The sequence below is a fragment of the Crocodylus siamensis genome, chromosome 5 (genome assembly GCF_052110815.1).
Source record: "Crocodylus siamensis isolate JL-2025a chromosome 5, ASM5211081v1, whole genome shotgun sequence".
In the NCBI taxonomy this organism is placed as follows: Eukaryota; Metazoa; Chordata; order Crocodylia; family Crocodylidae; genus Crocodylus; species Crocodylus siamensis.
In genome coordinates this window covers 1,291,317-1,308,240 of record NC_143399.1, presented here as the reverse complement: position 1 = coordinate 1,308,240, position 16,924 = coordinate 1,291,317, and the positions used below count along the sequence as shown (strand labels likewise).

General features: G+C 65.3%; 3 protein-coding genes across 4 annotated transcripts in view; 1 reads left to right on the top strand and 2 right to left on the bottom strand.

Moving 5' to 3' along the window:
• Window positions 1–188: 188 nt before the first annotated feature.
• ATP6V0B (ATPase H+ transporting V0 subunit b) lies at window positions 189–5,825 on the bottom strand. Of its 2 annotated transcripts, XM_090049341.1 has the most exons (8): window positions 5,669–5,825; window positions 4,359–4,407; window positions 3,720–3,803; window positions 3,328–3,405; window positions 2,650–2,719; window positions 1,564–1,615; window positions 876–1,066; window positions 189–508 (listed from the first exon to the last, which is right to left on the bottom strand). In XM_090049341.1, the coding sequence occupies exons 1-8, from the start codon at window positions 5,733–5,735 to the stop codon at window positions 482–484; spliced, it is 618 nt and encodes a 205-aa protein (XP_089905467.1). In that variant the 5' UTR covers window positions 5,736–5,825; the 3' UTR covers window positions 189–481. The 2 variants fall into 2 exon arrangements, with proteins under 2 accessions (XP_089905467.1, XP_089905468.1); XM_090049342.1 differs by lacking the exon at window positions 4,359–4,407 and having other exon boundaries at window positions 5,669–5,816.
• Window positions 5,826–5,953: 128 nt separating this feature from the next.
• DPH2 (diphthamide biosynthesis 2) lies at window positions 5,954–8,297 on the top strand. Its single transcript, XM_090049338.1, has 6 exons — window positions 5,954–6,178; window positions 6,258–6,370; window positions 6,449–6,669; window positions 6,752–7,381; window positions 7,620–7,799; window positions 7,992–8,297. The coding sequence occupies exons 1-6, from the start codon at window positions 6,026–6,028 to the stop codon at window positions 8,114–8,116; spliced, it is 1,422 nt and encodes a 473-aa protein (XP_089905464.1). The 5' UTR covers window positions 5,954–6,025; the 3' UTR covers window positions 8,117–8,297.
• A 5,517-nt stretch (window positions 8,298–13,814) lies between these two features.
• Window positions 13,815–16,924, bottom strand: part of IPO13 (importin 13) — a 29,765-nt gene continuing 26,655 nt past the window's right edge. Inside the window, exons 16-20 of the mRNA XM_090048223.1 lie at window positions 15,661–15,727; window positions 15,468–15,526; window positions 15,077–15,166; window positions 14,797–14,978; window positions 13,815–14,277 (exon numbers count right to left, since the gene is read on the bottom strand). Of these exons, the coding sequence (XP_089904349.1) occupies window positions 14,181–14,277; window positions 14,797–14,978; window positions 15,077–15,166; window positions 15,468–15,526; window positions 15,661–15,727 (495 nt within the window). The 3' untranslated portion in view covers window positions 13,815–14,180. The remainder of the gene's footprint in view (window positions 14,278–14,796; window positions 14,979–15,076; window positions 15,167–15,467; window positions 15,527–15,660; window positions 15,728–16,924) is intronic.

Sequence of the window (16,924 nt, the reverse complement as noted above, 5' to 3'; positions counted from 1 at the left end):
GGCCTGCCCCCCGGGACAAGGCCCGGGCCGAGGCCGACAGGCTGGGACGCAGAGGAGCGCCGTGCGCCAGGCTGAGCGGGCGGGGGGCAGGAGGGCAGATGGAGGCAGTAGTGCCGCTGTAGCTCGTGCCCGTGGCGGGCCGCGGCGGCACGAGCCCGGCGCAGCACAGAGTGGACAGACACGGCCACCAGGGAGAAGAACCACGTTTACTGCACGGACACGGAGCGGCATGGCGAGCGGGTTGCACACGCGCCGGGGCAGGCGGTAGCGCGGTGGGCCCCACTGGACCGGGCGGCTGGGGGCAGGGGGTCACACACACACACAGAGACGACTGGTTCCTCCAGCAGGAAGGAGGGGGGTGCCCGGGGCTCCGCGCCAGGCTGGGGTCAGTGCCTGCCCCGGGAAGGAATATTAAATATCTATGTACAGCCACCCTGGGCCGAGCAGAGCGGAGCGGAGTGGGGCTGGGCTGGGCCGGGGCTCAGTCCCCCATCTTTACTTTAGAGGTCTGGGGAGAGACAGAGAAAGGAGACAGATCAGAAAGGCTCCTCTGGAGCCCCTACAGCCTGGCATCCCCGCCCCTAGGCACCATGCCCGACGGCTGCAGGCAGCCCCCTGCTCTCGCTGCACCCTGTGCCCCACCCAGAGCAGCCCCAATGCCCCAGCACAGCTCCCCTGCCAAGTACCCAAGGTGCCCCAGGGACATCCACGCCCTGGGCTGCCCCTTGCCCCTGCTGCAGAGGGTGGGCAGAGTAAGGGCTGCAGGGCCCTGGCAGACAGCAGCTGGGAGTGCAGCCCCTGCGCTTCGCCTCTGCAGTGTGGTGAGAACTGCTCCAGGGCATTATCACCCCCCCACTGGGCCGGGGCCGGGGTACCTGCAGGATGGAGACGATGACACCGAAGAGGCCGATGGCGCTGCCAAAGATCTCCACGATGAGGATCTTGACGAAGAGGCTAGCATTCTGGGCGTCAGCCAGCGCGGCCCCGCTGCCCACAATGCCCACGCACACCCCGCAGAACAGGTTGGACAGCCCCACCGTCAGCCCCGCCCCGAACATGGAGAAGCCTGCAAGGGAGGAAGGGGGTGCCACGAGGGCCGGCCCACACACATGGGAACCTGGCCTGTGGTCCCTGGGGAGGGGGCAGGACCCCCATGTGCCCAGCTGGTCGCAGCCCAGCTGCAGTGCCCAACGGAGGGGGCAGGCGGGCTGAGCCTAGGCATGTCGGCTGGCTTCCTGTGGCACCACCACGTCCAAGGGGAGCAGCACACTGGCAGAGGCTGCCCCATGGAGAGTGTGGTGCAGTCTGTGGCTGGCATGGCCCCCCCCGCCCACTGAGCTGGGAAGGGGCCCCACAGGCACAACTCAGTGGATGGAGCCCGATCCCACTACAGCCAAGTGACAAAGCCCAGGGGCGCAGGGGCAGCAGGACAGTTTCTGCCACAGGCTGGGCCCGGCTCCCTCCTGCAAACGTAGCAGGGCCCTGGGAGAGCGCCAGCTGGGCGGAGAACACCCCGGGGCCACACCTGGCGAGGATGCAGGCACCTGGCAAGGCAGCACCTACCTGCATGGTAGTTCCTGGCTCCGATGGACTCCGGAGTGGTGCCGGTGAAAGACTGGGGGAAGGGACACGGCAGGGGTCAGTGGCATCGCACAGACCCTCCCCGAGGGGCAGGGCCCGGAACGCACCCAGACATCCGGGGCGAAGCCCTGCGACGTGAGCCCCCGCATGAAGCAGCCCAGAGCACTGCCCCCCAAAGCTACGCCCACAGCTCTCTGCCAGCACATGCCCCATGTACGCAGCACTTCCCGCAGACCCCTGCCCCCTCAGCAACTCGGCACCATCCACTTGGATAACTGCCCCCCGCACCGCGCCCCCTGCTCTGGGACCTGCCCGTCCTTGCAGAGGAGTCGGGGCCAGGAATGCTCCCGGGCTTTGCCAGTTGCCAGTGGGCTGGGAAGTTTTGTCCCTTCCTGTACCTACAAGGCTTAAGGCTGTTTCTTGCCTCCCACAGCAGCACTGGGCATCAGGCTGGGGGCTTTGCCAACGCTCCTGCTGGGACTCGAGCTGGAGGGTCCTAGCACGGCCTCTACCTGGGGTCTGTCCATGATCCCCCGCTTTGCAGCAGCAGCAGCAGGGTGGCAGCTACAGCCCCCCTGCTTTCCCGGGGGCAGGAGCGAGGCCTGGTGCAGTCAGGGGTGACGGTGTCATGTCGCTCAGAGGCTGGACACGTGGTTTGTCTGGGCTGGTTTGGACAGGGCTGATCCTGCCTCGGGCAGGGCTTGCCCTGGATGTGACCCTGCAGATCTGTGCCAGCCTCGTGGCTCTGGACCTGGGGGGAAGCTGAGCAGGGCACGAGGGGCTGGAGCTCAGCCAGATACCTGCTGGCTCCTCACAGTGCAGGGACTGCAGCCCTCAGGCCTTGTGAGACCGACCAGGCGGGGCAGGAGCAGCCCCTGCGAGATGGGTTGAGACCCAGCGATCCCAGCTCTGTAGCTGCAGACGTGGGGCTGTCACACATGAAGGCGCCCCTGCCCCCAGGGCCTGGGCTCCTGGCTGTGGCTGGCAGAGGAAAGCTGTGAAGACTCCCTCCACCCAAGCCTTGCAGTGGGGTGCCCAGGGGCCCGGCAGAGGCAGGTCCCTGCGCACCTCAGCCATGTTGCTGATGACAATGGCCATGATGATCCCGTAGATGGCCACAGCCTCGCAGAAGATGATGCTGTGGGAGAAAGGCAAAGGGGTGAGTATGGGGCCAGCTCCATGGTATGGGGGGCCCCCGTCAATACAGGCATACCTCGTTTTATTGCGCTTCGCAGATACTGCGGTTTTTTACAAATTGAAGGTTTGTGGCAACCCTGCCTCAAGCAAGTCTATCAGCACCATTTTTCCAACAGCATTTGCTCACTTCGCATTTTTTAGCAATAAAGTACATTGTTCTTTAGACATAATGCTATTGCACACTTAATAGACTACAGTATAGTGTAAACATAACTTTTATATGCACTGGGAAACCAAAAAATTCGTGTGACTCGCTTTATTGCAATATTTGCTTTATTGCGGTGGTCTGGAACCGAACCCGCAATATCTCTGAGGTATGCCTGTATGCTTCGCTGGCAGGAGCAGGGCACATGCGCCCAGTCATCTGTCGGCGCCCACACCTGGCTGCTCCGCATGGAAGGCAGAGACCCCCAACAGTGCATCCAATGAGGCACTCCTGTCCCTCCCTCCCTCCCGAGCAGGGATTGAGCCCCCAGCCCTGCCTCAGCAGGGCAGCCCTGCACCCCCTGCCACCAGCTCTGACTGCTCCAGCACCTGTGCTCCCCTCACCTGACCAGGTTCTTGGTTTTGATGCGTGGGGCCTTGACACCGCCCCCGATGATGCTGGAGCCGGTGATGTAAATCCCCCTGCAGCAGAGGAGCACGTCAGTGCGGGCAGCCTGGGGCATGCTGGCCCTGGGCCTGGGCTTCTCCCCTCAGCCCAGGCAGGCACTGCACGGCCACCAGCCTCCCTGCAGGAGCACCAGGTCCTCCCATGACGCCCAGGGAAGCTCAGCCCCTGCATCACGGCCAGGTCACCGAGGACCATGGCTTCACCCCCTCCCAGGCAGTGTGGCAGGCAAGCTGCCTCCCTCCCAACTGGCCAGCCCTGGCTACACAGGCCCAGGAATGATGGGGAAGCTTGCAGGCACCCCCTGTGCCTGGGACAGACCCTGACTCACCAGGCAGCGCCCACCACAGAGAGCGAGATGGCCAAGCCGATGCCCAGGCAGGCCCACATGAAGGGCGAGGTCTCCGTCAGGAACCTGGGCAGGGAAAGGAGCTGCTTGTGAAAAATGAGGGCAGGAGCCAGCCCTGGGTGCCAGGGTCACAGGCAGGGGGCTCCCAGCAAGGTGCCACTGTCCCTCCCTCCTGCCTTCCCCAGCCCCCTGCACCCTCAGCTCCACAGCAGGGGCCGGGAGGCTTCTGGGACGTGAGCTTGAGTGCCCAGGAGCTGGCAGGGCAGGCAATGGAGCTGGAGCTGGCTGCCCAGAGGGGCAGCGCAGGACCCAGGAGGGAGCACTGGCACCAACCGCTGCACCCTTCACACCAGGGCCAGGCCTGCACCTGCCAGACGGCTCTAATCACTGAATGCCAAGCCAGGCCCCTGAGCCTCCTGCCAAAGCAGCTGCTGTCGCACACTGTGATGCCAGGAACATCATCTGCTGCAGACAGAGCAGCTGTGAGCCAGTCGAGGAGCAGATGCTGTTTTACACCCCACCCCTCCAGACAGCAGCTGCCTGTCTGGCTCCAGCCCCAGCCCCAGCCCCATGCCCCAGGCGGTGTGCCGGAGGGCAGGAGTTTGACAGAGGGGCCCTTACCAGGCCACATCAAAGCGGAAACCCAGGTCAAATATCGTGTAGCAGACCCCTGGAAAACAAAGCAGGGAAAGCTCCAGTCACACCCCGACCAGGCCGGTACCAGCCCGGGGCTAAGAGGCAACGATGACAGGGACACCCCATGGCTGGAGAGCACAGGCCTCCTGGGGCCCCCCCGTGCTCCCAAAGTAGTCACCCCCAAGATGGGCCAGGGCAGAGCCCCCCATGGGCAGAGCTCGCGGCTGCCCTGCCTGTCACATGCTCCCCTGGAGGAAGCGTCTCATCCGCTCTGGAGGGCCCGTGCTGCCCGCGGAGCCTCACATGCTGCCCAGTCACGACCGCGCCAGCCCCACAGCGCCCGGGAGGAGTGAGTCAGTGCGAGGGACGGGCCGACTATCGCCGGGGGACGAGGCACGCGCACGGCGTGGACCAACTCCTGCCGGCAGCAGCTGGAGGCACAGGCCAGCCGCATCCCAGAGGCTTTTCATGCACGACCAGGAGTCCGTGCCAGTCAGGCAGGTCGAGGGGGGCAGCATCAGTGCAGCCTCCTGCCCCAGAGCCCCGACCAGCCGCACTCGGGCACTTAGTAAGAGCTGCCCCCAGCAGCCCGGGGGGGCGCGGGAGAATCTTTGCTGCCGTCCCAGCCGCAGTCAGGAAGGAGCCAGCGGGGCAGTCTGAGCGTGGCGCACTCGGAGGGCAGGCGCGAGGGTTGGGGGCGGCCACAAAGCTTTCCCAGCCGCCTGCCCAGCACATCAGCGCCTCGCTCCATCGGCTGCAGGACTGCACCAGGGCAGACCAGGGACGCCCACTTCCCCCCCCGCGGCTGGGGCCTGGCGCGGGCAGAGAAGGGGAACAGGCTGAGGCTGGAGAGGAAGCGACCGCTCCCAGCGCCGCGGGGAGGAGGAACAGGCCGGTCCCCGCCAGCCGCAGCAGGCAGGAGGCGGGCGGCTCCAGGGCTCGTCCCAGTGCCCTTCAGCAGCAGGAGGATCCAGCGGGGACCGGCCGCGGGGACTGTTGCGGGCTCCCGCCGTGCCACGGCCAGGAGCAGGAGCCGGCCCCGGGCGGGCGCTGCCGGCTGCAACTGCCCCGCGGGGAGCGCAGCAGGTCCCCCCGGTTTGTCCCCCCCCAGCTTCCTGCTCCCCCTGGTTTTTTACCCCCAGCCTTTCAACTCCCCCCGTCCCCGTGACTCTCCCCAGCCCAGGTCCGGGCCCCCAGTTCACCCCCTAGATTTTACCCCCCAGCCCCTGTCAGAGCCCCTGCCCCCCCGGCTTCTAGCCCCGCGCCCGCTCCCCGCGCCCGCCCGCCGCTCTCACCGACGCCGACGAGGGTGGCAGCGGCCGCCAGCGCCACCCCGGCGCCGAGCAGCGGGATCCCCGACATGACGTCGCGGCAACTGCTCTCGCACTGGCGGGGGTCAGCACGGCCGGGACGTCAGCTGACTGCCGGCGCGCGGGCCGCCGGGAGCCGCGCGGGGATTGGAGGAGACGCGTCACGTGCCGGAGGCGGCGGCGCGCGCTGGCAGCCGGGAGGAGGGGGGCGGGGCGACGAGGGCTACGACTCCTGCCGGCGCCGCGATTGGCCGCGGGGCGGGGCTTCAGGGGGCGGCCGCTCATTGGGCAGCGCGTCGAGGCCTGCGCCGGAGGGGTGGCTGGCGCGCGGGAGCGGGCCCCATGGCGGCGGCCTTCAGCAGCGACGGCGCCGACGCCATCGGCAGGGCCCTGCCCGGGGCGGGCGAGCGGGGCCCGGCGCGCACCGGCCCCTTGGCCGACTTCTACGAGCTGCGGCGGGCGGCGGCCTTCGTGCGCGCCCGCGGCTTCCGCAAGGTAAGGTGGGTCGGCCCCCGGGCTCGTGGCCGGCTGGTGCGACCGCCGCGGCCTCACGCCCGGCCCGGCCCGGCCGCAGGTTGCCCTGCAGTTCCCCGACGAGCTCCTGGAGGACGCGGCCGCGGTGGCGGCGGGGATGGAGGAGGCCACGGGCGCCGCCATGTACGTGCTGGGGGACACGTCCTACGGCAGGTGAGTGCCGGCGCCGCGCCGGGGGGGCCGGGGGCAGCGGCCCCCGGCTCGCCCCATCGCTCTCCGGCTCGCCCTCAGCTGCTGCGTGGACGAGGTGGCGGCGGAGCACGCGGGCGCGGAGGCGGTGGTGCACTACGGCCCCGCCTGCCTCAGCCCCTGCCGGAAGCTGCCCGTGCTGCACGTGCTCGGCCGCCGGCCCCTGGACGCGGAGCGCTGCGCCGGCGCCTTCCGGGAGCTGCACCCGGACCCGCGGAGCCGCGTGGCGGTGCTGAGCGACGTGGCCTACGCCCACGCCATGGGTGAGCGCGGCGCCGCGAGGCCTGCCCTGCCCTGGGGCGCTGCTGCGCGGGGGGCCCGTCTCTGAGCCGGTCTCTCCCGCAGCCGAGCTGGAGCAGCGCCTGCGCCCTGACTACCCCCACGTCGTCTTCTCCCGGCTGGTGTGCGAGGCCGAGCCCTCCCCGGAGCCCCCCGCGCCGCTGCGGCAGTTCGGGCGGGAGCTGCCGGTGGCGGCGCTGGAGGCCCAGGCCGTGTTCTACGTGGGCGGCGAGGGGCTGCCCCTCACCAACCTCATGCTGAGCTGGAACCGCTGCCCCTTCAGCTCCTTCGACCCTGCCACGGGCCGCGCCCGGCACGAGACCCTGGACGTCAACCGGGCGCTGCGGCGGCGCCTCTACCTGGTGGAGCGGGCGCGAGACGCGCGGGCCGTGGGCATCCTGGTGGGCACGCTGGGCGTGGCTGGCTACCGGGAGGCGCTGCGGCACCTGCGGGACACGCTGCGCCGGGCCGGCAAGCGCAGCTTCACGCTGGCTGTGGGCAAGCCCAGCCCCGCCAAGCTGGCCAACTTCCCCGAGCTGGACGTCTTCGTGCTGGTGGCCTGCGCCCAGAACTCCCTACTCGACAGCCACGACTTCTACCGGCCTGTGGTGACGCCCTTCGAGCTGGAGCTGGCCTGCAACCCCGCCCGCACCTGGACCGGCAGCTACCTCACTGACTTCAGGGATCTGCTGCCAGGTAGCGCTTGGCCCAGGGGCGGCTCCTGGGGAAGCAGGAAACTGCCCCACAGGCCCAGAGCTGGGATGTACCCCCGACCCCCGGTCCTGCAGCACCTGCCTGTGGGGAGAGGCCTGAGCGGGAGCAGCTGGAGCTCCTCTGCTGCATATGGTGCTGCAGGGCGGAGGCGGAGGGTGAGCACGGGAGGCAGGGATGGACAGGGGCAGGGACGGTTTCACTCACCGCGCGGGTCTGGCAGGTGGCAGCGCGCACCTGGAGTTCCCGGAGGTGCTGGGGACAGAGGACGAGGGTGCTGACGTCTCGCTGATCACGGGGGAGCTGCGGGCAGTGCGTCTCAGCACTGATCCTGTGCCCCCGGCCAGCACCGCCCTGGCCTGCCGGAGCCAGACCCTGGATCTGGCCGAGATCAGCCCAGCTGGTGGGTGCTTCATCTATGCATCCCCTCCCTGTGGCTCTCAGGCCCTGGCACTGCCCCCAAGCCATGCTTCTACCCTATGACCAATGGCACCTGTGGTTTGGGGCTGCGGCACCCGGGAGCCACGCTTTGCTGGTACCCAAACGGGGCCGTGTCCCACCACCCAGCCCAGTGACACTTGCTGTCTCTCCCCAGCTTCCTTCTTGCAGTCGCGGAGCTGGCAGGGCCTGGAGCAGCAGCTGGGCCAGACGCCGGTGCGGAAGGCAGTGGAGGGGCGCCGGGGCATCGCCATCGCCTACGAGGACGAGGCCTGTGGGTGACGCCAGCCCGGAGGAGATGCTGTGATGTCCCAGCCTGGCCTCTGGGTGCTGCGGCTCTTGTTGGGGGAGCAGACCCCCGGGCTGGGCCCGGGCCTGGCTCCCTGGGGCCCAGACGGGGGTGGACGGGGGAGACATAGTCCCACCTGGGCCCTGCTGGTGTTGCATTAAAGACTGGACGGAGCTTGGTGTGGTGGCTGCCGTGGGTCAGGGCTGCGTCGTCCCTGCCCCACAACCCTGGCACTGGCAGCAGGAGCCAGGAGGCTGCCCCGACCACAGAGCCCAGCCCCGTGGTCCTTGTCCTTGCCCCAGGTCTGGTGGCTGCTCCTACTCATTCCTCATTTCCAGGCTAAATTGGGGCATTTCAAACACTTGCTGGTTGCCACAGCAACGGGCTATTTTGGGTTTTGCTGCGCTGGGTGCTGCATCATGGGGTGGGGGGTTGCATCCACTGTCCCTGGCCTTCCAGGCTAGTGCAGAGGCCCTGCTCCTGCATGCCCCCGCCTCCAGTTTCATAGTTTCATAGTTTCATAGTAGCTAGAGTCGGAAGGGACCTAGGTAGATCATCTAGTCCGACCCCCTGCCTTAGCAGGAAAGAGCACCGGGGTCAGATGACCCCGGCAAGGTGCTCATCTAACTTCCTTTTAAAAATCCCCAGGCTCGGAGCCTGCACCACTTCCCCTGGAAGCTGGTTCCAGGCCCTAGCCACCCTGACTGTGAAGTAGCGCCTCCTAATATCTAATCTAAACTTACCCTCCGCCAGTTTGTGACCGTTATTCCTGGTCACTCCTGGCAGCGCACGGGGGAACAGGGACTCCCCCAATACCTGCTGATCCCCCCTGACCAGTTTGTAGCAGGCCACAAGGTCCCCCCTTAGCCTTCTCTTGTGGAGGCTAAACAGGTTCAGGTCCCGTAGCCTATCCTCATAAGGCCTGCCCTGCTGACCCCTGATCATACGAGTGGCCCTCCTCTGAACTCTTTCCATATTGTCCACGTCCCTCTTGAAGTGTGGCGCCCAGAACTGGACGCAGTACTCCAGCTGCGGCCTGACCAGTGCCGCATAGAGGGGGAGGATCACCTCCCTGGACCTGCTCGAGATGCATCTGTGGATGCATGATAGGGTACGATTGGCCTTCTTGACTGCCTCCCCACACTGCCGGCCCATGTTCATCGTGGAGTCAATGACGACTCCAAGATCCTTTTCCGTCTCCGTGCTGGCAAGAGGAGAGTTCCCCAACCTGTAAGTGTGGTGCCGGTTCTTCCTCCCCATGTGCAACACCTTGCACTTATCAGTGTTAAACCCCATCCTATTCTCATCCGCCCACCGTTGCAACCTGTCAAGGTCAGCTTGTAGCCTATTGCACCCTTCTAGTGCACCCACATCCCCCCACATCTTAGTGTCATCAGCAAACTTGAACAGGGTGCTTTCTACCCCCTCATCCAAGTCACTGATGAAGATGTTGAACAGTGCAGGCCCGAGGACCGAGCCCTGCGGAACCCCACTGCCCACATCCTTCCAGGTCGAGAAGAACCCATCCACTACCACCCTCTGGGTGCGGCCCTCCAACCAGTTGGCGACCCATTTGACCGTGTGGGCATCGACACCACAGTCTCTCAGCTTTTTGATGAGGACAGGGTGAGAGACAGTGTCGAAAGCCTTCCGGAAGTCCAAAAAGACTACATCCACAGCAACCCCTGCGTCTAATGATTTGGTGACCTGATCGTAAAAGGCCACCAGGTTGGTCTGACAAGACCTGCCACTGATAAACCCATGTTGGTTGCCCCTGAGCATGCATTCCCCCGCAAGGCCCTCCTGGATGTGTGCCAGGATAATTTTTTCAAAGAGCTTACCCGGGATTGAGGTCAGACTAACTGGCCTGTAATTTCCCGGGTCCTCTTTTTTTCCCTTTTTGAAGATAGGGACCACATTGGCCCTCTTCCAGTCCTCCGGCACCTCGCCAGAGCACCACGAGTGCTCATAGAGCCGTGCCAGGGGTCCCGCAATGACCTCAGCCAGTTCCTGTAGAACCCTAGGGTGAAGATCGTCCGGACCAGCGGACTTGAACACGTCCAGCTTCTCCAGAAGTACCCTAACTAACTCCTCGCTAACCCTTGGCCCAGGCGTGTCTCTCTCGGGGCCCGAGGGGGGCCCAGCAGGGAGGTGGCTGAACTGGTCCCTACTTAGGAAGACAGAGGCAAAGAAATCGTTAAATATGTTAGCTTTGTCATCTGGCGTGATGACTAAGTTGCCCATCGTGTCCTGCAGGGGCCCCACATTACCCGGGACCCTCTTTTTACCCCCTATGTATTTGAAGAAGGACTTCTTATTGTCCTTAATCCGGGAAGCTAGTCCTATCTCCAACTCTGCCTTGGCCCTCCTGACTGCCCCCCTACATCCTCGGGCGACTATAACATAGTCCTTCTTGGCGATGACCCCATCTCTCCATTGGGTATATGCCTCCCTTTTAGCAAGGAGACATTCCCGGATGCTCTTAGTGAGCCATGGGGGTTTATGTGCCCTCCTGCTCCCTTTGACCCTTGTTGGGATTACCTCCCTTTGGGCATGGAGGATCGTCTCCTTAAGGAGCAACCACTCACCTTCGACATCTGATTCCCTTCCCCTCTGGGTCCTCAGCGCTTCCCCAACTATCCTCCTTAGCTTGTTGAAGTCAGCCCTCCTAAAGTCTAGGGCCAGCCCCCCACCCACGGTTCTGTGGGCTAGTATAGCCAAAGGAAGGGGCAAGTGGGGAGGTCCCTGCGCCAGGGCTATCAGGCAGGATGAGACCAGCAGCTGGGGCTCAGAGGATTTCACCCTTGTGCCCCGGGCAGTAGGGCTGTGTGAAACGGCACCGTTCTGTTTTGATTTGCATTTCGTTTTGATTTGAAACCACTGTTCTGTTTTGTTTCGTTGAAACGGTTCTGCTGTTCTGACATTTTGCCTGTAGGCTATAACGGGGAAGTTCAAAACAGCCTATAACTGTCATTTCTGACTTGATTTGGATGAAACTTGCAGGAATGGTAGCCTCTTAGGGCATGGCGTGTGCCACGTTTCAATGAGTTAGGTGTAGGGGGTTTGGGGAAACTGCACCTCCAAGTCCTGAAAGCAAAACTCAGGTTGGGTATGCGGCAAGGCACAGCAAGGTCAAACCTGCAGGGCTGGTAGCTCTTACTGAGACCATGAAGCCTGCCAAGTTCCAAGGAGATCAGTGCAGCGGTTTGGGGGGAGCTGCACCTCAAGCTGTGGACAAGCAAAACTTGTGACATGGGTTACACTGTATGTTAAGGTGCAGTGGGGTGAAAGCTGCAGGGGTGCTGGCCCCTGCTGAAGCCACAAAGTCTGCCAGCTGTTGAGATGGGTGCAGGGCTCCTGGGAGGAAAAACCTGCAGCACCCTTATAGGCTCGGCAGTGCTACGTTGGTTAGCACTACAGAAGAAAGAGACTTGGGGGTCATCACTGACCACAAGATGAACATGAGCCTCCAATGAGATGCTGCGGCTAGTAAAGGGACCAAAACGCTGGCTTGCATCCACAGATGCTTCTCAAGCAGATCCCAGAACATCTTTCTCCCCGTTTACTCGGCCTTGGTGAGGCCGTAGCTGGAGTACTGCGTCCAGTTTTGGGCTCCACAATTCAAAAAGGATGTGGAGAAGCTTGAGAGAGTCCAGAGGAGAGCCACACGCATGATCAGAGGTCAGGAAAACAGATCTTACGACGACAGGCTGAGAGCCATGGGACTCTTTAGCCTGGAAAAGCGCAGGCTCAGGGGTGATCTGATGGCCCCCTATAAGTTTATCAGGGGTGACCACCAGGATCTGGGGGAACGTCTGTTCACCAGAGCGCCCCGAGGGATGACGAGCTCGAACGGTCACAAACTCCTGCAAGACCGTTTCAGGCTGGACATAAGGAAGAATTTCTTTACCGTCCAAGCCCCCAAGGTTTGGAACAGCCTGGCAGCGGTTCAAGCACCTGCTCTGAACACCTTCAAAGCACATCTGGATGCTTATCTTGCTGGGATCCTATGACCCCTGCTGCCTTCCTGCCCCTGGGGCGGGGGGCTGGACTCAATGATTCTCTGGGGTCCCTTCCAGCCCGAATGTCTATGAAATCTTGGGGCTCTGCACCCCTAGCTGCTGACAGAAAACTCATGCCTCGGATAGGTGACAGAGTGAGTGAGTGAGTGTGTGTGTGTGCGCACACGCGCGCCCTCACTCGACTGACACCAGCCAAGGCAGAAAGCCGGGCCCTTCAAACAATGCTGCTTTTATGCAGTCCCCACCCCCCACCGAGCCCAGGGATAGGAAGGGGCCTCAGGAAAGGATGTCAGTCACTAGCCAGCTACACAGTCAATAATGACAGCACTCCTTCCCCCTCATTTGGAAAATTTGGAAATGTTTCATTTTGAGGCTATTTCCATTTCACTGTTTCAAGCTCAAAAAGGGAGTCGAAACTCAAAATTTCGCACAGCCCTACCAAGCAGCTCCAGGTGTCCTGTGGGTGGTCAGGGCATGGTGCTTTGGGGGGGCTCTCTCTAATGTCACTGCTGCCCCATAGCACTGCTTCCACCCTAGCCTAGCCTCCCCTGCCATCAAGACAGACAGTCCAGCACCTTTCCCCACTGCCATCCTGCCTTGCAGCCCAAGCTGTGGGCCTCGGTCCATGGGGGTTGGTGCCTCCTGCTGCTGCTCCCTGTGGCTGCACCCGCACTGCTGTCCCCAGCCCCCGTGGCCCTGGGACAGGAAGGAGGCTGTTAAATACCCCAGAGAGCACAGGTCCAGGCTGTGTCCCTGCTGCAGAAGGAGGCAAAAACCCTCTAGTCTGAGCAGGGAGAAATCCCTTCCTGCCCCAGTGGCGCACGGGGCTGAGCCTGAGCGCAGGGGCAAGACCCTCCCGCCAGGACCCTGCGGGTTGGTGCCGGCAGAACAGGCCCAGTCCAGCCCCAGCCTGGGCTGCAGCACCCACTGTCTCTGGGGGAGGCACCCCTGGGTACCTGTAGCAGAAAGGGGTGGGGGGGGCATTCCTTGCTGGCCCCTCATGTCCTCATGCGTGTTCACGTGCAGCAGGTGCTTGGCACGGCTCTCATCCAGCGCAGCTGCTGGCACGGGCTATGTGGGTGCAGCCAGGTGCTGTGGCATTGCCCCTCATCCCGGAGGGCACTGGCCTGTGTGGGGATGGGGAAGCCTTGGGCTCTGCTCCCTCCCAGGTGCCTGCCCCACACACGGAGCCGGGGCCCTCCCAGCTCAGTACAGCCTCCCTGGGTCCACAGATGCTCCCTGGCCTGGTCTGTGCAAGGCAGAGTCCCACCACGGTGGGCCCAGGCCCCTGCAGAACTGGGCTGTGGCACAGTTTCTCTCCACAGGCCCCTGAGACTGCCAGCACGGCCCCGAGTCCCGGCCCCAGCAGCTGCTGGGGGAGAGGAGCACAGTCTGGTGCCACCCCGTGCCCCCCACATGCAGCTCCTGGTACAGCTGGTGGGTAAGCCCGCATGGGTCCTGCCCAAAGCTTTCCAGCAGAGCAGATGCTGCTGGGCTCCGTCCTTCACCTTCTACCCCTTGTGCAGTCTCAGCCCCAGCATCTCCACTGCTGGCCCTGGGCAGCGCTAGGCTCAAGAAGGGGGAACCCTGGCTCCAGGGGCGTAGGGGGATAATTTGACCTCCCCCCCACAGGGCAGGGGCTTCAGGCAGCAGAAGAACGACAGCCACGGGGTAGAAATCTCCTTAATATAATTAGGTGCAGGTCCCCCCAACCACACACACACGTACAGGTCGGCTGGGCTGGGCCAGACCGCTCACCGCCGCGGATGGCCTCTGACCGGTCCTGGCAGGGCTTGGCCGCAGCAAGGGCCGTCACTGCGCTCCGGCCGCCCCGCAGGTCCTGCAGCCTGCTGCGGGGCACTGCCGGTGCCCGCATCCCCGGGAGGGAGCATGCTGGGGGCAGAGAGGCCGACACCGCGGTGCAGCGGGCCAGGCGAGGAGTCCCGAGTGGGTTAGTTCTAGCGGGAGGGTTACGCTATGAGCCGGGAGGCAGTGGGGCGGGCGGGCGGGGGGTCGGGGCCGAGCTGGCCGGGGCTCAGTAGTCCGCCGTGTACTCAGTGCCGTGCAGCCCCCGGCACAGCAGCGTGAACTCCTTCACCATCTCCTTCACCCGCCGCTTGTTCACACGCTCTCTGTGGACAGAGACACAGGGACAGGCCTGAGCAGGCAGGAGGGGCACCGTGGCCACCTCCCCCCGGCCACCGTCCTGCTGGCAGGGCCCTGTGGGGGTTGCAGCACACCCAGCCCCTGAGCCCAGCCCAGCCCCGCCAGCACAGCTTTGTCTGACTTACAGCCATAGCACAATGATAAGGCCCAGTGCCCATGGCCCCCAGCTCCACCCCAGGGGAAGCATTAGTGCCCCCAATACACCCAAGAGATCCCAAGCCGAGGCTGCGTCCCTGCTGCAGAGGAAGGCAAAGCCCCCCAGTCCGCACCAGCCCGAGTAGGGGGGAAATCCCTTCTTGCCCCAGTGCAGCATCGGGCTGAGCCTGAGCACAGGGGCAAGACCAGCCAGCAGGGCATCGGCACAGCCCCATCTCCAGCCTGGCACAGCAAGGGACAGGCCCCAGCAGCTCCCCTGCCCTTCTGGTGGCAGCAGTGCGGGCCACGAGCTCCCTGGGGCCGTGCCGGATCGGCGGGGGGGCACGCACCTGAGGATCTGCTGGCTGAAGGTGTCCTTCTGCTCAGGGCTGACGCGGGCAGAGGGGAAGCCATCGGGCTGCAGGGCCTCCTTGATCCAGAGGCTCAGGTGGCTGAAGCAGTGCTTGTTCAGGGCAAAGAGGATCTCGGCAAAGTGGTCCATGAGGCTGCGTGAGGCTTGGCCGCCGATGCCCTGCGGCACACGGGACAGGCCTGCTCAGCGCCGGCCCTAGCCCAGGAGCAGCCCACGAGACAACCGCCCCGCCAACGCTGCGGCCCCCCCCAGCTCACCTCCAGCACAGCCTGCAGCAGCACCTTGCCCTCGTCGTGCACCACCTGCCCCACGGGGGGGATCTCGCCGCAGCGCGGCAGCAGCTCCGTCTGCAAGAGGAGCGCAGGCTGGGGGGCGCCCGCAGCAAGCCTGCCGGGACCCCGACCCTCCCGCCGTGGGCACGGAGCAGTGCCGGGGAGATGCTGGGGGCTCAGCCCGTGCCCCTCCTGCAGCCCTGGGGCCTGCCTGGCCACCACCCTGCAGCCCACGGGCACCCTCTCCCTGCTCCTCCTGGCAGCGTGCCGGCACAGCACCGACCTGCCCGGTCCCGCTGAGCACCCCAGGGGTCAGTGGGGACCCGAGGCGGGTGGGCGAATGACCCGGGGTGGGACGAGGGGGGCTGATACTCACAAAAAAGCCGCAGGAGGCTCTGACCGTCGGGGCCTCGGGGAACTTGAGCGAGAGGACACCTGCGGGGCAGAAACCGCCAGCTCAGCCGTGGCCACCTTGCCCGGGCCCGGCCTCCCTCCCTCCTGCAGCCGAACCCGCGGCCTCCGCCCCGCAGGGCTGGAGCCTGTGCCCCCCCGCCCCCGGGGCTACTCACCGCACTGGAACACGGCCTTGACGTCCAGGTTGCTACACAGGAAGAGGTCGGGCTTCCGCTTGAGCGCCTGCGGGGCACACACACGCACCCAATAAAGACGGCCCCGTGGGGCGGCCAGCACAGCCTCCTGGGCACCACGTGGCCCCCGGGCACGCACTTACCTGAGCGCCCCTGTCCCGCCCTGCCCGGTGCAGGCTGGGCCTGGCGCTGGGGGAGCCACCACGGCCCCCAAACGTTAGGCCAGGATTAGCCGGGGGCCCCTTGGCCCCCGGGACGATGCCGCAGCAGCCTGCGGGCAAAGCTTCGGACGCAGCAACGGCGAGTGGAGGCCTCTGCTCCCTGGTGCTCGGGGGCAGCTCTCCCAGGGCAAGACGGGCTGGGGCAGGCCAGGGGTCAGGCACCGGGATGGGCTGGGACCAGCGGCAAGGCCGGGGCAGAGGTCAGTGGGGGGGTGGGGGGGCTCGCTCATCAGCGCCACGGACAGCAGCAGCTCTGGGCACAGCGGCGCCAGGCTGGGGTCTGGCCAGACCCACGGCCGGCCCACGGGCACTCAGGACACGCGCTGCCGGCCTCAGCTGCGCCGCAGGGGGCCGGGAAGCTGCTCCCTGCTCAGAGCGGCCCTGGCTCCTCCTCTGCAGCAGCCCTGGCCCACGGCACAGGACGCAGCCCACACCAGCCACGCTGCGGGGTCCCCTGCAAGGCCGGGCTCAGCCGCGGGCTGCGCACTTGTGCAGGTGTGTGTGTGTACAGACGTCACGTGGCAGCCGCGCACACGCTCACGGGGGGCAGACGCCTGGACGGGCACCGTGGTGGCCATGCTCTCGCCACGCCAGGGAGGCTCCGGCTGGGCCCTATTGAGATGCCTACAGGAAGCCGCCACTTGAGCGAGACCTGGGCGGCAAGCAGCAGGCGCAGCGAGCCCTGCCTCCTCCGCCTCGCAGCCGTGGACCGAGCCGCACCAACGGCAGTGGCTGCTGGGGAAGCACTGCGTGGCGCTGGCGTGACCCTTGCGTGCAGGGCCCCTCTGCCCAGGCCAGGCACACGGCAGCGGTCTCGTGGTACACACATGTCCAGTGTTCCTATCGCAGGCTGCAGCTTGCATGCAGCAAAGCCAAGCCACTGGGACCAGGCTTGTCTCCGGCCACCTGTTCCTGGAGGTGGGGCCATGCCGGGGCCCCCCTGCACCGGCCCTGGGCCTCAACTCCCAGAGAAGCCGAGGCGACCCCAGCCTAGAGGGCCAGGAAGGCTGGTGGCTCCAGGCCGG

Coding starts and splice junctions, on each gene's coding strand:
- ATP6V0B (XM_090049341.1), bottom strand. CDS start 5,735: ATGTCGGGGATCCCGCTGCTCGGCGCCGGGGTGGCGCTGGCGGCCGCT. Junction 3,406..3,719: donor TCTGTGGTGGGCGCTGCCTG/GTGAGTCAGGGT, acceptor CCTCTGCTGCAG/GGGGATTTACATCACCGGCT. Junction 1,067..1,563: donor AGCCAGGAACTACCATGCAG/GTAGGTGCTGCC, acceptor CCTCCCTTGCAG/GCTTCTCCATGTTCGGGGCG.
- DPH2 (XM_090049338.1), top strand. CDS start 6,026: ATGGCGGCGGCCTTCAGCAGCGACGGCGCCGACGCCATCGGCAGGGCC. Junction 6,179..6,257: donor GCGCCCGCGGCTTCCGCAAG/GTAAGGTGGGTC, acceptor GCCCGGCCGCAG/GTTGCCCTGCAGTTCCCCGA. Junction 6,670..6,751: donor GGCCTACGCCCACGCCATGG/GTGAGCGCGGCG, acceptor TCTCTCCCGCAG/CCGAGCTGGAGCAGCGCCTG.